Consider the following 20,384-nt stretch of genomic DNA (forward strand, 5'->3'; position numbering starts at 1 on the left):
TTTTTTTATATGAGACTGCATAGTTTATTAATGTAAAACAGGCAATCTGGACATTGAAGTGGATAAAGACCTCTATTGGAACTACATTTTATATTAACCCATGAACTTAGCTTTCTAGTTTTCGTGTACTGTTTCCCCTTGCTCCTTATGCTAATTCATTCCTATTATATATGCTACTAATATTTATCCATTCAAAAGTTGCAATGCAATATCGTAGGTTTTTCATTTCACTTGTTACAGGTGGCATCAGATTCAGAACCATGGAGAAGTGTGGAGGCATACTTGATGTCCAATACCAAGATAAGTGGGAGCATGTGTGTCCCCTAAATGTAACAAAGGATTCTATGAACCTGCTTTGCAAGGAGCTTGGTTGTGGTGAAGTCATAGAGAACATTATGACAGATGTGAAATCCACAGAGGAGGTAAACAACTGTTTTGTTTTCTTTGTTTTTCGGTCTCATTGCCATCATAAGACATCTTGTTGCTCCGGTCTCTTCTGTACATTATTTTGTATGAAAGACAGATTTTTTTGTGTGACATTCCTGATGGAAAAAAACTCTCAAACACTAAAAGTAGTTTTGATTTTGATTGTAGGACCTGGAAATGGCTCTGGTTTGCACAAAAGATAATTTGAACATCAGAGACTGTGTCCACCAGAAGTCTTGTAAGAAAGTCAAACCAGCTGAAATCTATTGTAAAGGTACCACACATACTTTCATAAGCAGTTCACAAACAACTGATACTGTTAAACGAAATGTGTACTTTTTCCTAGCTATTCATTTGTTGTGATTTTACCCTAGACACTGATGAGTGAACCAATTCTGATGATTATGTTTGATGATGATGATAGTGATGATGATAGTGATGATGATGATGATAGTGATGATGACTCATTTACTCAGGTGGTGGATTTGGACTCTGGATGGATATACTGGAGGTCCTTAGGATTGTCACAGTCCTTGTGATTGTGCTGCAGCTGATTCTCCTCAGCCTGTGTGTGAGAACACCTGCTACTGTTAATAGTGAGTAACATTATATTATACAACAGGTAGTTCCGACCAAGCAATCTGATTGGTTGAAATAGCTATCTACCCGTGCTTCAAACCAGCATCATAGCACAGGCCTAATCACATTAATAAATCACTCCGCACTGCAGTCCGCACCTGATTAGACCATATATGGCACAGCTGTGCTGTGACGTCACGCTGTCCCACGGTATGAAAACAAACAGCACGGCGAAAATAGCCGATCTACAAGTTCACAACGCGTTGCCAGGTGTCGCACGGCGAAAATAGCCGATCTACAAGTTGACAACGCGACGCCATCGCGACGCGTTGTCAGCTTGTAGATCAGTTATTTTGGCCACGTGACACGGTCGTACGACGGAGCATATAGCCTACTGGAATTCACCAAAAACTGAAAAAAACCTAACCCAATCCGCCCAAAACGCGCGCGAACGGGGGCGCGTGCATGCGTCCCGCAAATGGGGACCTTGAAAATTTCTCTAGCCCATGGGCCTCAACTCCTATAAATCCGGCACTGATATTCATGTATTCTATTTAAGTGGTTGTAGTCATAGGATATTCTCTTTGTGCAATTTGTCAATAGCAGGGTCAAAACATCATATCGATATGTTAATTGTCTCCGCCAGGCCGAAAGGCATGGCGAGAGAGTATGTTTTACCCCCCGTAAAACGAATTAGATTGCAATATCACAAAGTGAAGGTTGCAGTGCACAAATCCGGCAGCTCAACGGACGAGAAGGACAAATTTGTATGGTTTGATAGGGTGGACAGTATACTTGGCCACAAACCATCAAGTGCGCCTGATGTTCTGGAGTCACAACAACAACAACCCATCTCACGTCCATTAACTCCATTACATCGGCATCATCAGCATCAGCATCTCCACCTCCACCTCCCGACTTCAATGTATCCGAGGAGAGCAGCACAGGACTGTTTAGTCCATCCGTGAGCCTGACAAGCGGTATGTAATAGTATTTAACATTACCATTAAAATATTCTCAGTACAAGTGAGGGACTTGTGTGTGCGGGTCTTGTGGTGAAATGTGTTTAAATGGATCTGAACTATAGGAATACTAGCAATACTGCAATAAGCAAATCTCTGTATCCTTAATTTTACTCGAGTTAAAATACAAATGTATTGGCATCAAAAAGTACTTAACCAACTAGCCATGGTTCACATGATGCTTGTCTGGCACAAGCGTCACTTGTTCCTGGTTTGGTAAATGGTGCACGTACATATACATAAACGTTCAGATTTCAAATATAAAGTGCTTACTTCTAAGCCACGGATGTAACAAGTTAAAGCGCCCTGGTCTAAGTACCCGTATTTTCCGTATTGTTCAATAAAAAGCATTTTCATCCGATCGGTGGCCATTTGCTTAGAATTTCCTCCATTATGCTTTCAACTATGCGACCCTATCGGTTGGGAGGTGTACTGCACTGTGATACATTATAACTACATTATAAACATGGCCGCCGATCGGATTAAAATGCTTTTTATTGAACAATATGTAAGATACAGGAACTTAGACCCGGGCGCTTTAACTTGTTACATCCGTGGCTTTGGGGTAAGCACTTTATATTTGAAATCTGAACGTACAATCCGAACGCACACATGCATGAGATATGACAGTTATGTTTCAGGGCTATTAGCCAACGTACAAGTACTCATTATGCAGAATCATTAGTGATGCATTAATGTATTACGTTAATGTTGCAGCTGATAAAGCTGGGGATGATTTAAATTACTGTATGTGCTGCTGGGTATCTTAACTTATAATAATGCACAATTATTGATCAGCTAATGTATGTTTAGTATTACTAAATTCATATATTTCAATAAATACAAAATAAATACATACTAATGTATGAATAATTAAAATCTGAATGAAAACATTTAAAATCTAAAACTAAAGCTGTCAAATAATTGTAGTGGATTACAACTATAAATAAAAACACTGCAATACTTTAGTAAATGCATTAGTACTTTACACCACTGCCTGAAAGAGATTATGAAGATTCATCCAAGATCCACACACAATTTCTGGTTGCCTGTTATTACTGTGAGAATATTTTGATCAAGAGTTTGTTAATTTGTGCATGTACTTCATACCATCATTATGTTCATGCAGATGATGGGCAGACTGCTTGACAGGATGCCTTCCTCCCAGCAGCAGCAGACCTCCTCACAGCAACAACCTCCTTCATACCAGGGTCCAGGATCTTCCATGCAATACACTGCCCCACCAACCTTCAGAAATGCAGAGCTGCTGCCCAATGCCCCCTCACACCCAGTCTGCTGCTTACCATCATGCTGCTCCCACTGTTTTCCATGCACAACCTGCTCAGTCTTTTTAAACACAATCTCCTACATCAGCATCAGCAGGCGAGAGCAGCATCACATTCAAGTGCCCTCACTGCCAGCGAGACTGTTGTTCACGCCTGGGACTGTACAGCCACACCCAGCACTGCTCCCTCAGTCAGAACCACCTCCCATTTTGAGTAGTTTACTTTGAGTTGTTTACATTTACAAATCTGGTACTGCATACCATGTCCTTATGTTGTCTTTTTATTTTCAGAATCAGAATCAGAATCAGAATCAGTTTTATTGTCACATCACAGGTTTACAAGGTAAAGAAGTGGGTGAAATTCGTTTTTGTACATCGTTCCCATCGCAACGTTAATTTCCATAGAAAGAAGAAGGGGGGGGGGGGGAGAAGAAGAGGGGTGGGGGGCAAGTGGGAAGGAGATCAAAACAAGAGAGCAACAGAAGGCCAGACAAGTTATCTACATATTTACAAAGTACCTGAGATAATAAAAAACTAAGGTGCCTGAGCATAGCAGCAATGTATGTATACTGTGCATGTTATACTTATACTGTGCATGATATACATATGGACGTTAAGGTGCTTAGAGAAAAAAAAGAGCACAATAAAAAAGACAAAAAAAAGTCAGTGCGTTATACATGGGATTAAGGTGCAAAAGGTCAGTGCGTGTCCACCTAGGGTGGACTGACCCTAGTATAATCCGCAAGTAGCTCCATGAGGGAGTGCAGCAAAAAAGTCATTTGTACCTGGTGTAGTCCACAGGTGTGTCCGAGGGGGAGCTAAGTCCAAGTCATTGTCCCTGGTATAATCCACAGGTGTGTTCAGGAAGAGCCAGAAAGGTTTTGCACCGCCTGCTGTCAGGCTGCTGAACAAGGCTTATGCCTCATTCAGCATCCTGACAGCAGCCGGATTAAAACTACACCAGAGCCTGGTGGTGGAACTCTTGATACTGCGGTAGAGCCCCTTGCCCGGTCGCGGTCGTTGTAGGGGTTTGAACAGTCTGTGACTTGGGTGGTGCTTGTCCTTGATGATGCGCTTGGCTTTGACCACGCACCGCTTTTTGTACAGTTCCTGGAGCGCTGGGAGCTCGATTCCCATTATCCGCTCTGCCGATCGCACTACTCGCTGTAGGCTGATCTTTTCTCGGGCAGTGCAGTTCCCGTACCAGGCCGTGACACAGCCTGTTAGGATGCCTTCAACCGAACTGTTGTAATACAGCCTGAGGATGCGACGTCCTACTCCGAGCTTCTTCAGGCGGCGGAGCCAGTACAGTCGCTGCTGAGCCTTTTTCCTCACGTGTGTGGTGTGCGTCTCCCATTTGAAGTCCTCCTCAGAATCAGAATCAGAATCAGAATCAGTTTCGATGTGTACTCCGAGGAACTTGAACTCGCTGACCCTTTCCACTGCAGCACCGTCGATGAGGATGGGCGCATGGTCTCTCCGCGGCCTCCTGAAGTCCACGATCAGTTCTTTGGTCTTGTCGACGTTAAGAGAGAGGTTGTTCTCCCGGCACCAGCGTGCCAGTGAGTTGATCTCCTCTCTATAGTCAGACTCGTCGTTGTTGACGATTCGGCCTATCACTGTCGTACTTTATGATGGTGTTGGAGACATGTGTGGCTGTGCAGTCATACGTGTACAGGGAGTAGAGGAGAGGGCTCAGCACGCATCCCTGGGGTGCTCCGGTGTTGAGGGTCAGGGGGTCGGATGTGATGCTGCCCATTCTCACCACCTGATGTCGGTTGGACAAGAAGTCCTGTATCCAGTCGCACATGCTTGGGTGTAGCCCTAGGTCTCTGAGCTTTTTGTCAAGTATTGCTGGGACAATGGTGTTGAATGCTGAGCTGTAGTCCACGAACAGCATACGTACATATTTGTCCTTCAGCAGCTTGTTGTCCATGTGCGAGAGGACGGTGTGGAGAGCCATGGCAATAGCGTCGTCGGTGGATCTGTTTTTGCGGTATGCATACTGCCACGGATCCAGCGAGGCAGGTAGCGTGGAGCTGATGTATTCCCTCACCAGTTTCTCGAAGCACTTGCTGACGATCGGGGTGAGAGCGACAGGTCTCCAGTCGTTCAGGCATGTCACTTTGGCCTTTTTGGGAATGGGCACAATGGTTGACATTTTGAACCCTGCAGGGACCACAGCCTGGGAGAGGGAGAGGTTAAAGATGTCAGCGAAGACACCCGCCAGCTGGTCTGCACATGCCTTAAGGACCCGGCCTGGAATCCCATCAGGTCCGGCTGCCTTGTGGATGTTGACCCGTGCGAAGGCTGTACGCACTTCTCTCTCCGAGATGGTTAGAGGGTTCTCCTCTGCTGGTGCTGCTGATGGCCCCGCTTGGCTGCCGCGGTTGGGGCTGTTCTCAAACCGGCCGTAGAAAGTGTTCAGTTCGTTGGGGAGGGAGGCAGGCGGGTTCACCTCGCTTCTGGTTCTTGTTTTGCAGTCTGTCAAGGTGTGTACCGCCTGCCATGTGCTCCTGATGTCGCCATTGCTGAGTTTGTCTTGCATCTTTTTTGTGTAGGCCTTTTTCGCCTTCCTGATGGTGCTGTTTAGGGCCGCGCGCGTCGTGTTGCGCGTTTCCACGTCGCCAGATTTGAAACCAGCATCCCGTTCATGCAGATATGCACGTACTCCGCTGTCCATCCATGGTTTCTGATTGGGATAGATCCGAACTGTCTTTTTTGGGACTATGTCATCTATGCACTTACTGATAAAGCCAGTGACTGAGTCTGAGAGTTCGTTGATGTTATTCCCAGCGGCGTTCTTAAACATCCCCCAGTCAGTCTGGTAGAAGCAGGATTGTAGCATAGCGTCTGTGTCCTCAGACTAGATTCGGATTTCCTTCTCAATGACCGGCTCCCTTTTTAGCCTCTGTTTGTAGGCAGGTAGCAGCTGGATGGCGTAGTGGTCAGAGCTTCCTAGCGGTGGGCGGCGGAGAGCTTTGTATCCATCCTTGAAGGGCGTGTAGCAGTGGTCAAGAATATTGTCACCACGGGTGCTGCAGGCGACATGCTGGTGGAATTTGGGAAAGACCTTTTTTAAGTCTGTCCGGTTGAAGTCGCCTAGGCAGATGACTGCGCAGTCCGGGTGGCTTTTTTTCTTGTGCACTGATCGCCTGGTGTAATTCCCTCATAGCTGTGTCCTTATTAGCTCCAGGATGAATGTAAACAACGGCTACAATCACAATGCTTCAAATGTGTGCCTTCAATATTACTTTAGTAAGAAATGTAAATGGCAAATAGCCTACATATTTCACATGAACATTTTGTTCATGCTGTTATGATTTGTTACAATGTTTTGATCAAATGTTTATTTTATTTTATTGAAGGACATGAAGGATTGTTTTGGCTGACTTGGCTGTTTGGAATAAAACAGGGTCATTGACCAGTATTTCTCTATACTAAGTGTTTTATCAAATCTTATTAGTGTGAAATCACAAGAGGTTCTCTCGAAACACTACATATCTTTGCTGTTAGGAAGAAACCCTGTATCGCCAGATTGCAACTTTTAATGCTTTTTCATCATAAATGAATGCCCTATTGTCATACTACAGTGTCACACAAAAGTAGCAAAAATAGCCAAGCTACAAGCTGAAAATGCGGCGCAATGCGACAGATTGAGCTTGTTGATCTGCTATTTTTGATATTACAATATAGAGCAGATAACCACACTGATCTTGCATTGGAAAATATTAATTTTATTGTAAATATGAACAAAGGCAGGATAGTTCTTCTTCACACACAGTGCTGGACCCACAAATCATAAATAAATAAAAATAAAAAAGGTGAATCTGCACACAAACTGCTCTACAGTCTTTTTAAATCATAACCAAAAGTGAACGCTCTAAAGTTAACGTTTCTCCCATGTAGGGCTAATAAATTAATACATAAAATAAGACTCTTTTTAAATAACCAAAAGTGAACTTTCTCTTATTATTATTACTACTTTGGAGACTATGGCAAGTGCGATCCTATTGCACACCTTCCTACTGTACATGACCAGCTATGGCTTTGCAGTCCAGAGGATTAGATCTGCACGTAATGCGCGGATGCGCAGATTAAACAACAGACAGGCAGCGTTGCGGAATGCGTTTGTGTCAACTGTACTTGTACTTTTCTTCATAGAGAAAAAGAAGAGCACAGGGCATCCCTTGTGGCGTTGGCCTCTGTGTTCGCCTGAGGGCGATGCAATTCATCCTCAGTGTCCGCAGACTCTGCACTAAGGTCCAACTCCTCTTCCTCGTAAGCCTCATTGTGTACTTCACAGAAATTGTGAAGTACACAGCAGGCTTTGATGGTGGCATTGATGTTTTGCAAATTACTGTCATATCTTTTCATGAGACAGAGCCATCTTCCCTTGAGACGGCCAAATGCCCTCTCTACAATGATCCGTGCCTTGCTGAGCCGGTAATTGAAATTCCTCTCTGCAGGAGTTGCACCAGTTTCGGGGAATGGTTTCATCAACCAGGGGAGGAGTGGGTAGGCAGCATCACCCAGCATCACCACTGGTACATCTACACCTGCAATCCTCTCTGTGACATTGGGGAACAGTGTGCCACTCTGACCCCTGTCATACACACTGGAATTTCCAAAAACCCTAGCGTCATGCACCCGACCTGGCCATCCCACATTTATGTCCCAGAATCTGAGCCGATGTTCAACTACAGCTTGGAGTATGACTGAATAAAACCCCTTACGATTATAGTAGTCTGCAGGGGTGTTTGGTGGAGATAGTATGGCAATGTGGGTCCCATCAATAGCCCCTCCACATTGTGGGAAACCATGACGGTCACGGAAACCTTCAATTATTGTGTGGAACTCTTGTTCGGAGGGTACTGAAATGGTTCTTGAGAGCAACGTGTCCACAATTACCGTTATGACCTCATTGCAGATTTCACAGGCTGTTGATATGCCAACACCAAATAAATGGGAGATTAGTCTATAGAGTGTGTTGGTCGACAGTCTCACGAGGCATATGGCCACACGTTTTTCCACTGACACTGGACTTCTGAGTTGGGTTGCATCTCTCTCCAGATGTGGGCGAAGAAAGTCACACAGCTGCATGATGGTGGCCCTCCTCATCCTGAAATTTGCTCGCCACTGCTGATCTCCCCAGGATGCAAGGACAAGCTGCCACCATGCCCCAGACCTCTCTTCAACCCCCATTGTCCTGAAGAAGAATATAAACTACTTAATACTGTATATGTACATGTAGTATACTTATATATATTATTTTGAATAGTGTACAAGTAGTTTTCTAGTTTAATTGAGAATAATGAAAGTACAGTAGCTGATGATTCAGATGGTTATCACAACAATATATCACCAAGTTACATCTGAAGGGATATTACAAATAACATAACTTCACACTTTTTCTAAAGCATTGTGGAAATGAAAATAAACGTTCTGGTCAACAACTCGTATGTTTCTCACCTTGGTGACGAGCGCGAGTAGTAGTCAGCGAGTACAGTTGACACAAACGCATTTCTCAATGCGCATCCGCGCATTACGCGCAGATCTCAGCCTCTGGACTGCAAAGGCATAGCTGGTCATGTAGGAAGGTGGGCGATAGGATCGCTCTTGGCATAGTCTCCAAAGTAATACAAACAATAATGCTATTGAATCCATTTTATTTTAACACGACACACACTGGAGCGGAGCTGACTGCTGTGACCGCAGGCTGAGTGGCTGACAGTGAAGTAACGGCAAAGGGGCATTGAACTGCTTCTTCCCTGAATTTATGGCGTTTTTCCCACGTAGATGAAGCGGAAATGCACTCCGCAGGAGGAGCAGTGAACCCTATTCACAAAGCAGTTTACGACCATATTTTGATCTTACCGGCATAAGTATATGTATATGTATATGTATATGTATATGTATATGTATATGTATATGTATATATATATATATATATATATATATATATATATATATATATATATATATATATATACAGGCTTTGTCATTTGAAATTTGTAAGTAAATATGGTGACTCATTTAGATGTAGGCCTACGTAGGTTTATGGTTTCCCAAGGACTATAGCGTTTCACTCATGATACAATTTCTCTTTCATAACAGATACATACATGTGCCAGATAATCCCCACACCAAGAGAGTAAAAAAAGAAAAGACGTTTGATTGATTGATTGATGTACTTTATTTAGTAAGACATGAGAAACAGTACATGGAAGTACAATTCACAATACAAGGTTTCAGTCATGCAGTCCGACTTCACTGTATAGGCTACTATAGTTGCCTTTTCATAAATGATATATTTTTGTACTTAAGCTGTCGTGAAAGTTTATAATATTTAGAGAAATTTAAAGTTTCAAATACAAGTAGTAGTAGTTGTGAAGGTTAGCAAACTGGACATTTAGACTGAATGTTTCCTTTATCCTCATCTTGCGCTAATGCACACAAGTGTTTCACCAGGTTTTATTTGTGTTGTTTCTCATAAGCGTGCATCCGTTGTCCGTCAACAACACAGCCGTCTGTGCCTTGACTTCTGTGCGCTCACTGCGCTCAGTACGCTGACTCTCTCCCCAGCCGCAACCCCGCCCCCTTGCTTTCAACGTATTTAAAAGCATATTTATGCGCGACCAGCACAAACATTGTCGCATAGTTGATGACGTCTGTGTCCACTGGCGAACCACTATGTGCATGCCGCCACCTATAGGATCGGGGCCGGGGGTATATATGCAAGTGTGCTCTGGTGCGCAAGAATCTTGGCCAATGTGAATGCTGGCTCTGCTGGGAGAGGCCATCCGTACTCGGGAACGATTCGAATCAATCGGACCCAGTCTGAATCCGCCCTGAATGTACTTGTGCAGATGAAGTAATACTATCTGGTCACTAGAGGCCAGTATTTGGACACATAACATCATGTTGTTTCTAGTAGATAGATACCAATTCAAATGTTTTTCAATGATTTTAGTTTTATCGTTGCCAGAGCCAAAATATAATGTTGAACATCAGTAATATGTTATATGATGTGACTGTTCACAGTCATTTTTATGAAGTTTGTGTGTGTGTGTGTGTGTGTGTGTGTGTGTGTGTGTGTGTGTGTGTGTGTGTGTGTGTGTGTGTGTGTGTGTGTGTGCGCCACGCTGTGAAGATATTTCTATCCTAAATAGTAATAATGATGATAATAATAACAATTAAGTTCAGTAATATTGCATGTACAACAGCAAACATATATTTTTTCACCAATAGTTTTCTAACTGTGTTGTCATTTAGTGTGCGTGCTCGTGCATGTCACGTTGTGAAGACATTTTATCCTACATAACAATAATAATAATATTAATTTCAGTAATACTGCATGTACAACAGTAAATAAATAGTTTTTCATAAGTAGTTTTTTAACTGTGTTGTCATCTAGTAAGACAATCTACACAAAAAGACAAAGAGGATGAAGGTGTTGAATATGAGGAGATTGGCATCACTGCAAATGAAATGAAAGTCTTGGATCAACTTGGTGAGTGATATTTACATTCTCATCAGACAGTGATACACATTCATTATCTAACTCTGTCTCACTGACTGTATAACAGCACTGTTACTGTACTGTATACAGTATCACTGTATAGCAGGGCTTTTTTTTAGAGCAATCAGAGTAATCAGAGTAAGCATTAACTACAGTCAACAATCACAAGGTAAATAATTACACAAGTAGAGTTCAGAGAGAACAATGTCGTGTGTCAAATAAACTATAGGATGCCAGGTAAACAATAAACCTACAGTATCATCTATCTAAATACCATCCTGTATATTCATAGCGGTCATAGCAGAATCATTAGAGAGCACGTCTGCAGAGCCGGAGGCCCTGGTTGGTCCAGGTTTGATTCCAGGCCAGGCCAGCAACTGTGAGTAATGTTATATTAATGTATTCTATGAACGTGATTGTAGTCATAGAATGTTCTCTTTTATATGAACTGTGTCAATAGGAGGCTTGAACATCATGTCATGTAAATTCAATGAATGACATGTTTTAATATTTTTCCAGTCATTTGAAAAAAGAAACTGATATTTGACAGATACACTGTGTGTGTGTGTGTGTGTGTGTGTGTGTGTGTGTGTGTGTGTGTGTGTGTGTGTGTGTGTGTGCGCGATGTTGTGAAAAGATTTTATCCTATATAGTAGTAATAGTGATGATGATGATGATAATAATAATGCTCTGCTGTGGCAAATATAAGTCCAATGATAGTTGCGAACGCGGAAGGAGGCACGGCGAAGCCGCGCCTCCGACCAAGTGGAGCTTACTATGTAACCGTGCTCGGGTCGTGTGTGTGTGACAGTCTCTGTGTGCATGCACTTTGGCCCCCAGAGGGTGCCAGAGTGCAGGAATTTAGACAATGCTCTGATTAAAATGCACAACAGCCTGCAAAACACACACACACACACACACACACACACACACACACACACACACACACACACACACACACACACACACACACACACACACACACACACACACACACACACACACACAGTCAATGTTCTCTCCCCATCACGGTGAAATAACACGGATTACAAGTCCGTAAATACACAATATTTTCCAGCGTTCGCGCGTCTTACTTGTGAATGTACAACAGTAAAGAAATGACATTTTTATATTTATTTATTTGACATCTTGCACCAGTCGTTTTCTAACTGTGTTGTTATGTAGTAAGAACATCTTCACAGAAATTCAAAGAGGATGAAGGTGTTGAATATGAGGAGATTGGCATCACTGCAAATGAAATGAAAGTCTTACATCAACTTGGTGAGTGATATTTACATCCATCAGACAGTGATACACATTCATTATCTAACTCTGTCTCACTGACTGTATAATACCACTTTTACTGTACTGTATACAGTATCACTGTATAACAGGGCTTTTTTGAGAGCAGAGATAAGAGATAAAACTAACAGTGTGTGGGTAAATAAAGTTGTTAGAGTTGATGTGAGTGTGAGTTCTTGTGCTTGTCTTCTCTCGTCATGTTGGAAGCAGGATGCAGGTCAGAGACTCTGAACGATGCAGGAAGTACTTCCTCCTTGTCTCATGATGTCATCCATGAGGAGGAAGTGACCGTGGTCCTCAACCCACAACCTCAGCACACCAACACTCAACATGCAGGAAAGTTGGAGCCACTGTTACACCTTTATGTATTATAATAATAATAATAGTATTAATAACTAGAAAGGTTCTCCATGCAGGCCGGATTGCATTCCCAGGGCCTGCAAACTTTGGAAGGCAGTCATAGCCAATTGGAATGGGATCTGAGTCATATATCTTGATCACATGACCCCAGAGATAATGTGTACCAACGTGTGTGTGTTTTGGACAAAATCTGTAGGAGTAGTAGCAAAAAGTGTGTTTTTAGGAAAACACAAAATGGCGGAAAAAGTATTCTGGCACAAACAGGGCCTATAAGTTCTGTAGTGATCCAAGGAATCCAGGGGGATAAATATGTTGATTGTACCATATAAGCTTCAAGAGTTATAGGCCAAAACGTGAAGTGGGCTGTTGCTGTTGCAAAATCAATTGGGTGGACCAGAATTCTATATTAAGGGCCCCTCCAGCAAACTTTGAAAACCAATCTTAGTCAATCGGAATAGAATCAGTGAAATCTGACAGATACATCTTGATCACATGACTACAGAGATAATGTGTACATATGTGGGTGAGGTTTGGACAAAATCGGTGGGAGTTGTAGCAAAAACTGTTTTGCAAAGAAAACGCAACCTGGTGGAAAACGGGTGGAAATGGCCATGGGAAGTTTGGGGAGTTTTGTAATGATCCAAGGAATCCAAGGGACATTTTATTTTGATTGTATGACTTACGGTTCAAGAGTTATAGGCCAAAATGTGAATCTGGCTGCCACTAGGCCGATTTGAACATTTTTGGCATTTCTTCCATGGGCTAGTGGGGATGTGCGTACAAAGTTTCACGGCAGTCGGACGCTGTGGTCATGATTTGAGGCATTTTGTTCAAAACGGGCCACTCCAACTAACTTTGGAAGCCAATCATAGCCAATGAGGATGGAATATGAGAAATTGGACAGATTGATTGATTGATTGATTGAATACTTTATTAACAGTTTGCAAAAAAGGCACGGTGGTACAGATTTATACAAAATAATGCTAAAGGGATAACCCAAAAAGCCCAGGGCTTATTTCCATTGAGGGCCTGTGTATTCAATTCATCGAGACATTTAAAGATAAAAAATAATATACAATATGTGCAAAACATCATACAAGTTATAATAAAAAAGAAAAGTCTTGATTACATGACTATTACATGACAATGACAATACCAATTTGTGTGAGGTTTGGACAAAATCTGTAGGAGTAATCCTGGTGGCACTATAGGCTGTCAGGCCTGGCAATAATGAGACAATAATGACTATAATAATGAGCAAGTAAATGCATTTAAAAGCAACCAATGAAAATGGCTCCTATCATGAGGAGATAACCAATTGAGCGTATCCTACAGAACACAGTGATGTGTACTGTAAGGACACCTGCGTACACATCTACAGATATTATTGTAAACTACATTTAATGAATGGAAAATTAGCATTGGAAACAGCTGAGCAGGGTTAGGGTAAGAAAGAAGTGGAATTATTGTATATATAATTTACGTGTGTGTGTGTGTGTGTGTGTGTGTGTGTGTGTGTGTGTGTGTGTGTGTGTGTGTGTGTGTGTGTGTGTGTGTGTGTGTGTGTGTGTGTGTGTGTGTGTGTGTGTGTGTGTGTGTGTGTGTGTGTGTGTGTGTGTGCGTGCGTGCGTGCGTGCAGATGCAGTGATCTATGAGGTAGAGGATCCACAGGAGGTGTATGATGATGTGGACACACACCCTGACATCACAGCTGAGGTCCAAGATGACCCCCAACCTGGAGACCCCCTACACCCGCTTATGACGAGACTAGAAGAATCAATATTTGCTGTGTTTCTTGTGTTTTTGGTTCTTACTCTGCTAAGTTTCATACGGTCGCAAATTAGTCGCGGTTAATGTAAACAAACATTACCATTCTCCGTTCTCAAAGGTAGATGGAAGGGAGATATAGTTACAAACTAGAAAAAGTGCTCCTCGGAGCACATGTCTCCGCCAGGTCAGGTAGGTTATTGTGGCGCTATAACAGGCCAATGTTTAAAGGGTGCCATTTGTTCTTAAGCCTTGCACGGCAATCGGACACTGCATTCATGGTTTGAGGCATTTTGTGCAAAAAACAAGTTTTGCTAAATTAGACCTGCTGGTGGCGCTATAACAGGCCAATGTTAAAAGGGTGGCATTTGTTCCTCAACATAGTGTGAATGTGCGTGCAAAGTTTGACCGCAATAGGACGGTGCGTTCATGATTTGCAGAATTTTGTTCAAAACAAGCCACTACTGCAAACTTTAGATGTGAATCTTAGCCAATGAGAATGGAATATGAAAAATCAAACACATCCGTCTTGATCACATGACTATGGAGATCATGTGTACCGATTTGCGTAAAATGTGGATAAAATCGGAAGGAGTAATATTCAAAAAATTGTTTTACATAAGTCGGCCTCCTCGTGGCGCTATAAAAGGCAAATGTGAAAAATGCAGGGCAAAGGTTTTTCCTTCGCCTCTAGGGAGTGTGCATACAAAGTTTTATACAGATCGGTGCAATTATAGGTAAAAACACGAATCGGCCTGTTATAGCGCCACCATGAGGCTGATTTGAAAAATTTGAAGTGGAATTTCTTCCTTGGCATAGTGGGAATGTGTGTGCAGAATTGCAGGGAAATTGCATGCTGTGATCAGGATTTGAGGCATTTTGTTCAAAACGGAGCACTCCTGCAAATTTTGGAAGCCATTTTTAGTCAATCAGGATAGAATATGAAAAATCTGAAATACCGGCTTTGTTTAATGACTATAGAGATACTGTGTACCGTTTTGCGTGATTTTTGGACAAAATCTGTAGGAGTGCTGTCAAAAAAAATGTTTTGGAAAAAAATCGGCCTCCTGGTGGCGCTATAACAGACCCATGTGAAAAATTTGGGGCAAAGGTTCTGAATTGGCATCCAGGGAGTGTGTGTGCACAGTTTCGCTGCGATCAAGCCAACGGTGTCGGAGATTAGCTGTTCACAGACGGACACACACACACACGGACGGACGGACGGACAGGGTGCAAAACATACTCTCTCGCCATGCCTTTTGGCCTGGTGGAGACAATAACGTAAATATAATAATAATCACAGCCTTTAACGCTGACTGTAAATAAGGACAGGACGAGTTTTAAAAGTGATGTAAAGTGTCAAGAATGAAGGACTCATCATCATCAAGCGCTGTACGTCCCATTCCTTTTATATCATTAGGAGTCCTTCCAGCCTCTCACCCTCAAGCACTTACCAGCTGACGTCACTTAAACCATTCAATCCGGGTTGAATGGTTTCACGTGGTGACACGTGTCTGCGTCATTTTAGATTTTTTTGGGCTATTCAAAAATAGCAGATCTACAAGCTCATAGCGCAGCAAGCTTGTAGATCTGCTATTCTTAAAATCGTGAACATTTGTGAATATAACAAATAACAAATCTTTATATGTATATATTTTTTTTTTTACTCAAATCTTTGCTTCTGGGGATTCTAATGTCTTCTCAATCCTAACAGTATTTTTTTGGCTATAATATCAGTGGTTCTCAAACTTTTCCATGTGAAGGACCCTCAAAATGATATCTATTTGGCCGCGGACCCCCATTTCAAAATATTTTGTTCCAGGGACCCCCCAAGAAGCAAAGCTTTGAGTTGCAAATTTTCACTTTAAATATTTATATATATATATTGAAAGATTTGCACACATTTTTAAGATTTTTCAAAAATAGCAGATCTACAAGCTCATAGTGCGGCACTCGGTGCAGCGCTATGAGCTTGTATATCTGCTATTTTTGAATAGCCAAAGTATAAAATAATGGTTAAAGTGGTTAAGATCTAATGTATATCTGCTATTTTTGAATAGCCAAAGTATAAAATAATGGTTAAAGGGTTAGTTCAGATGTTTTGAGTATTTTCTGTAGGAAATATTTACCATTAATGTAGTGGTTGCAAAGGTATTAATTGATTGCCCGAGTCCCGTGGTCAGAGTTATGGTCCGGTTCTGATGAATATGAAGTAGTTCCGGTAGATTAGTAGATTTGGTGGGGGCCGCTCATTTAAAATAAATTAATTAAAAAAACTAGCGTCATTTGTATTGTTGACCTATTTCTACCATATAGAGCAAGTTTCGTTCAATTTCGACCCCTCTGTCACATGGTACTATTTTTTGTGTCATATGTTTTGTGCGTGATTAGGCTGCCGCGGCGCAGTGATTCTGGACACAAACATTAGTACCATATGACAGAGGGGTCGAAGTTGAACGAAACTTGCTCTATATGGTAGAAATAGGTCAACAATACAAATGAAGCTAGTTTTTTTAATGAATTTATTTTTAATGAGCGGCCCCCACCAAATCTACTAATCTACCGGAACTACTTCATATTCATCAGAACCGGACCATAACTCTGACCACGGGACTCGGGCAATCAATTAATACCTTTGCAACCACTACATTAATGGTAAATATTTCCTACAGAAAATACTCAAAAAATCTGAACTAACCCTTTAAAGTGGTTAAAATTGGCTAAGATTGACATCTAAAGTTTGAACAAAATGTTGCAAATCATGAACGCAGCGTCCGATTGCGGTGAAACTTTGCACGCACATTCGCACTACGCTGAGGAACAAATGCCACCCTTTCAACATTGCCCTATTATAGCGCCAGAGGCCGATTATTATACTTGTTTTAATATTACTCAAATGTTGTCCAAACATCACGCAAATCAGTACAAATGATTTAGTCAAGTGATCAAGACGGATCCGTCCGATCCGCCAGATTTTTCACATTCCAGCCTGATTGTTGTCTCCGCCAGGCCGAAAGGCATGGCGAGAGAGTATGTTTTGCCCCCTGTCCGTCCGTCCGTCCGTCCGTCCGTGTGTGTGTGTGTGTCCGTCCTTCTGTCTGTGACCAGCTAATCTCCGCCACCGTTGGTCCGGTCGCTGTGAAACTGCGCACACACACTCCCTGGATGCCACAGCAGAACCTCTGCCCCACATTTTTCAGATCAGCCTGTCATAGCGCCACCATGAGGCCGACTTTTGCAAAACACATTTTTTGCTATTACTCCTACAGATTTTGTCCAAAAAACACACAAATCTGTACACAGTATCTCTATAGCCATGTGATCAACACGGATCTGTATGATTTTCCATATTCCATCATGATTGGCTAAAATTGGCTTCCAATGCGATTTCCGTGAAATTTTCCACAGAGATTCCCACTTGGCCCAGGAAGAAATGCCACCCTTTTCACATTGGCCTGTTATAGCGCCACCAGCAGGTCTAATTTAGCAAACCACATTTTTGGAACAAAATGCCTCAAATCATGAATGCAGTGTCCTATTGTCGTGCAAGGCACGAAATGGCACCCTTTTCACATTGGCCTATTATAGCGCCACCAGGAGGCCACAATAACCTACCTGACCTGGCGGAGACTTGTGCTCCGAGGAGCACTTTTTCTAGTTTGTAATTGTCTCCCTGTCCGTCCGTCCGTCCGTCGCCGTCCGTCCGTGTGTGTCTGTCCTTCCGTCCGTCCGTCTGTGACCAGCTAATCTCCGCCACCGTTGCCTTGATCGCAGCGAAACTGTGCACACACACTCCCTGGATGCCAATTCCGAATTTCACATGTTTTTCACATGGGCCTTTTATAGCTTCACCAGGAGGCCAATTTGTGCAAAACATGTTTTTTGACAGTACTCCTACAGATTTTGTCAAAAAATCCCGCGAATCGGTACACAGTATCTCTATAGTCATTAAACGAAACCAGTCTTTCAGATTTTTCATATTACATCCTGATTGGCTAAAAATGGCTTCCAAAGTTTGCAAGAGTACTCCGTTTTGAACAAAATGCCTCAAATCATGAATTTTCCCACTATGCAGAGGAAGAAATGGCACTTGAACATTTTCAAATCAGTCTCATGGTGGCGCTATAACAGGCCGATTCATGTTTGTACCTATAACTGCACAGATCTGTGTAAAACTTTGTATGTGCACTCCCTAGAGGTCAAGGAAAAACCTTTGCCCTGCATTTTTCACATCTGCCTTTTATAGTGCCACCAGGAGGCCGACTTAAGTAAAACTTATATTACTCCTTCCGATTTAATCCACTTTTCACGCAAATCGGTACACATGATCTCTATAGTCATGTGATCAAGACGGATGTGTTTGATTTTTCATATTCCATTCTCATTGGCTAAGATTCACATCTAAAGTTTGCAGTAGTGGCTTGTTTTGAACAAAATTCCGCTAATCATGAACGCACCGTCCGATTGCGGTCAAACTCTGCACGCACCTTCACACTATGTTGAGGAACAAATGCCACCCTTTTAACTTTGGCCTGTTATAGCGCCACCAGCAGGTCTTATTTAGCAAAACACATTTTTTGCACAAAATGTCTCAAGCCATATATGCAGTGTCCGATTACCGTGCAAGGCCTAATAAGAAATGGCACCCTTTAAACATTGGCCTAATATAGCGCCACCAGGAGGCCACAATAACCTACATGACCTGGTGGAGACCTGTGCTCCGAGGAGCACTTTTTCTAGTTTGTCATAATCTGCCCTGTGCAGAGTGTGAATGGATTATTACGAATCCTAAAAGGCCAAACTGAAATTACATTTGTATTATTATACATATATACATACTGTATGTTTCAACGTTCAACCCCAAAAACACAATTAAATCGTTAATCACAATTATTTGTATGACAATTAATCGTCAACTTAAATATTGTAATGGTGACAGCCCTTTTGATCGAATGATAGATAATGACACACATTGGCTAAGCTGGCTCTACTGAGATAGTCCATGATATGAGACTGTGTTGTATTTTATTTTTTAATGTTGTAAATACTAGACCTACTGATGTTGTTACTAGACTGTTTCCCCGGTTGATACCTGATTTAATCAGTATAAGGCATACGTATAAGTATATCATATATGGGCACAAAGTATTTTGTGCCCATATATGAAGTTGACTGATTTGTTTGCTGATGCCATGACGACACATTGAGGTTAAACAACACACTCCATATTTGGGCGTATATGGTTAGGCGTAGTTATATGGTTATGGCTGAGTCATGGTGACGTCAGATATCTTAGACTGGGGTTGCCATGGAAATCAATTGTCTCATTTGGCCAGAGCCTTTTAAATTTGAAGTCGTTCGGTGGAACGGTTCTCGAGATACGTGGATTACAGACACACATTCGTACAGTACATACGTACAGAGATTCCATGCATTTGTTGTAAGATTGTATTTTTTTAGGACATAATATAGTATGTATGGTATTGTAAATTTTGTATGAGAAGTATACTTCTCTACAAATCCACAGTGCAGTAACGGCATTTTTGATTACAATTGAGCTATAACTAAGAATTAACTATTTGTTAATTATCTGTTTTATCTTGTGACAAAGTTTCAATTTTGTCAATAGTTTGACTCAAACCATGGCAGACTGCAGTAACTCACTGCCGACTGCCATGAATTTTTAAACTATTGTTATAATTGGTTTTCTTTGAGCTGGTTTATGATGATATGTTACTGGATTAGAAAAGCAAAGACGAGGGGCACGGTGGCACAGTCGGTAGTGCTGTCGCCTCACAGCTAGAAGGTCCTGGGTTCGATTCCCGCAGGGGACGCTGTGGGCGCTGGGGGCGTGTTCTCTCCTCCGCGTCATCAGTGCCCATACCCTAGGTGGGGTCCACCTTTCTGTGTGGAGTTTGCATGTTCTCCCCGTGTCTCCTAGGGTAGGTACCCTCACAAAAACATGCAGTAATCCTGGTCACTATACTGCCTCCCCCTGGCCAGCCGGGGCGCCTGATGGAGGGGAAAGGAACTGGTTGGAATAACGTGTTCCTTCCACGCGCTACGTCCAACCAGGGAAACTCTCCCCTGTCAGGTGACAAGAAGGTCAGTTGGCTCTCAT

General features: G+C 42.3%; 2 protein-coding genes across 2 annotated transcripts in view; both read left to right on the forward strand.

Annotated features, from left to right (window-relative positions):
- Positions 1 to 286, forward strand: part of LOC308078246 (scavenger receptor cysteine-rich type 1 protein M130-like) — a gene marked incomplete at both ends in the record, with an annotated part of 18,976 nt that extends 18,690 nt beyond the window's left edge. The window contains one exon of the mRNA XM_080419366.1: positions 241 to 286. Coding sequence (XP_080275492.1) covers positions 241 to 286 — 46 coding nt within the window. The remainder of the gene's footprint in view (positions 1 to 240) is intronic.
- Positions 1 to 20,384, forward strand: part of LOC308079033 (scavenger receptor cysteine-rich type 1 protein M130-like) — a gene marked incomplete at its 5' end in the record, with an annotated part of 79,621 nt that overhangs the window by 30,263 nt on the left and 28,974 nt on the right. The window lies entirely within an intron of this gene.

The sequence above is a fragment of the Gymnoscopelus braueri genome, assembly GCF_963280865.1.
Source record: "Gymnoscopelus braueri genome assembly, chromosome: 22".
In the NCBI taxonomy this organism is placed as follows: Eukaryota; Metazoa; Chordata; class Actinopteri; order Myctophiformes; family Myctophidae; genus Gymnoscopelus; species Gymnoscopelus braueri.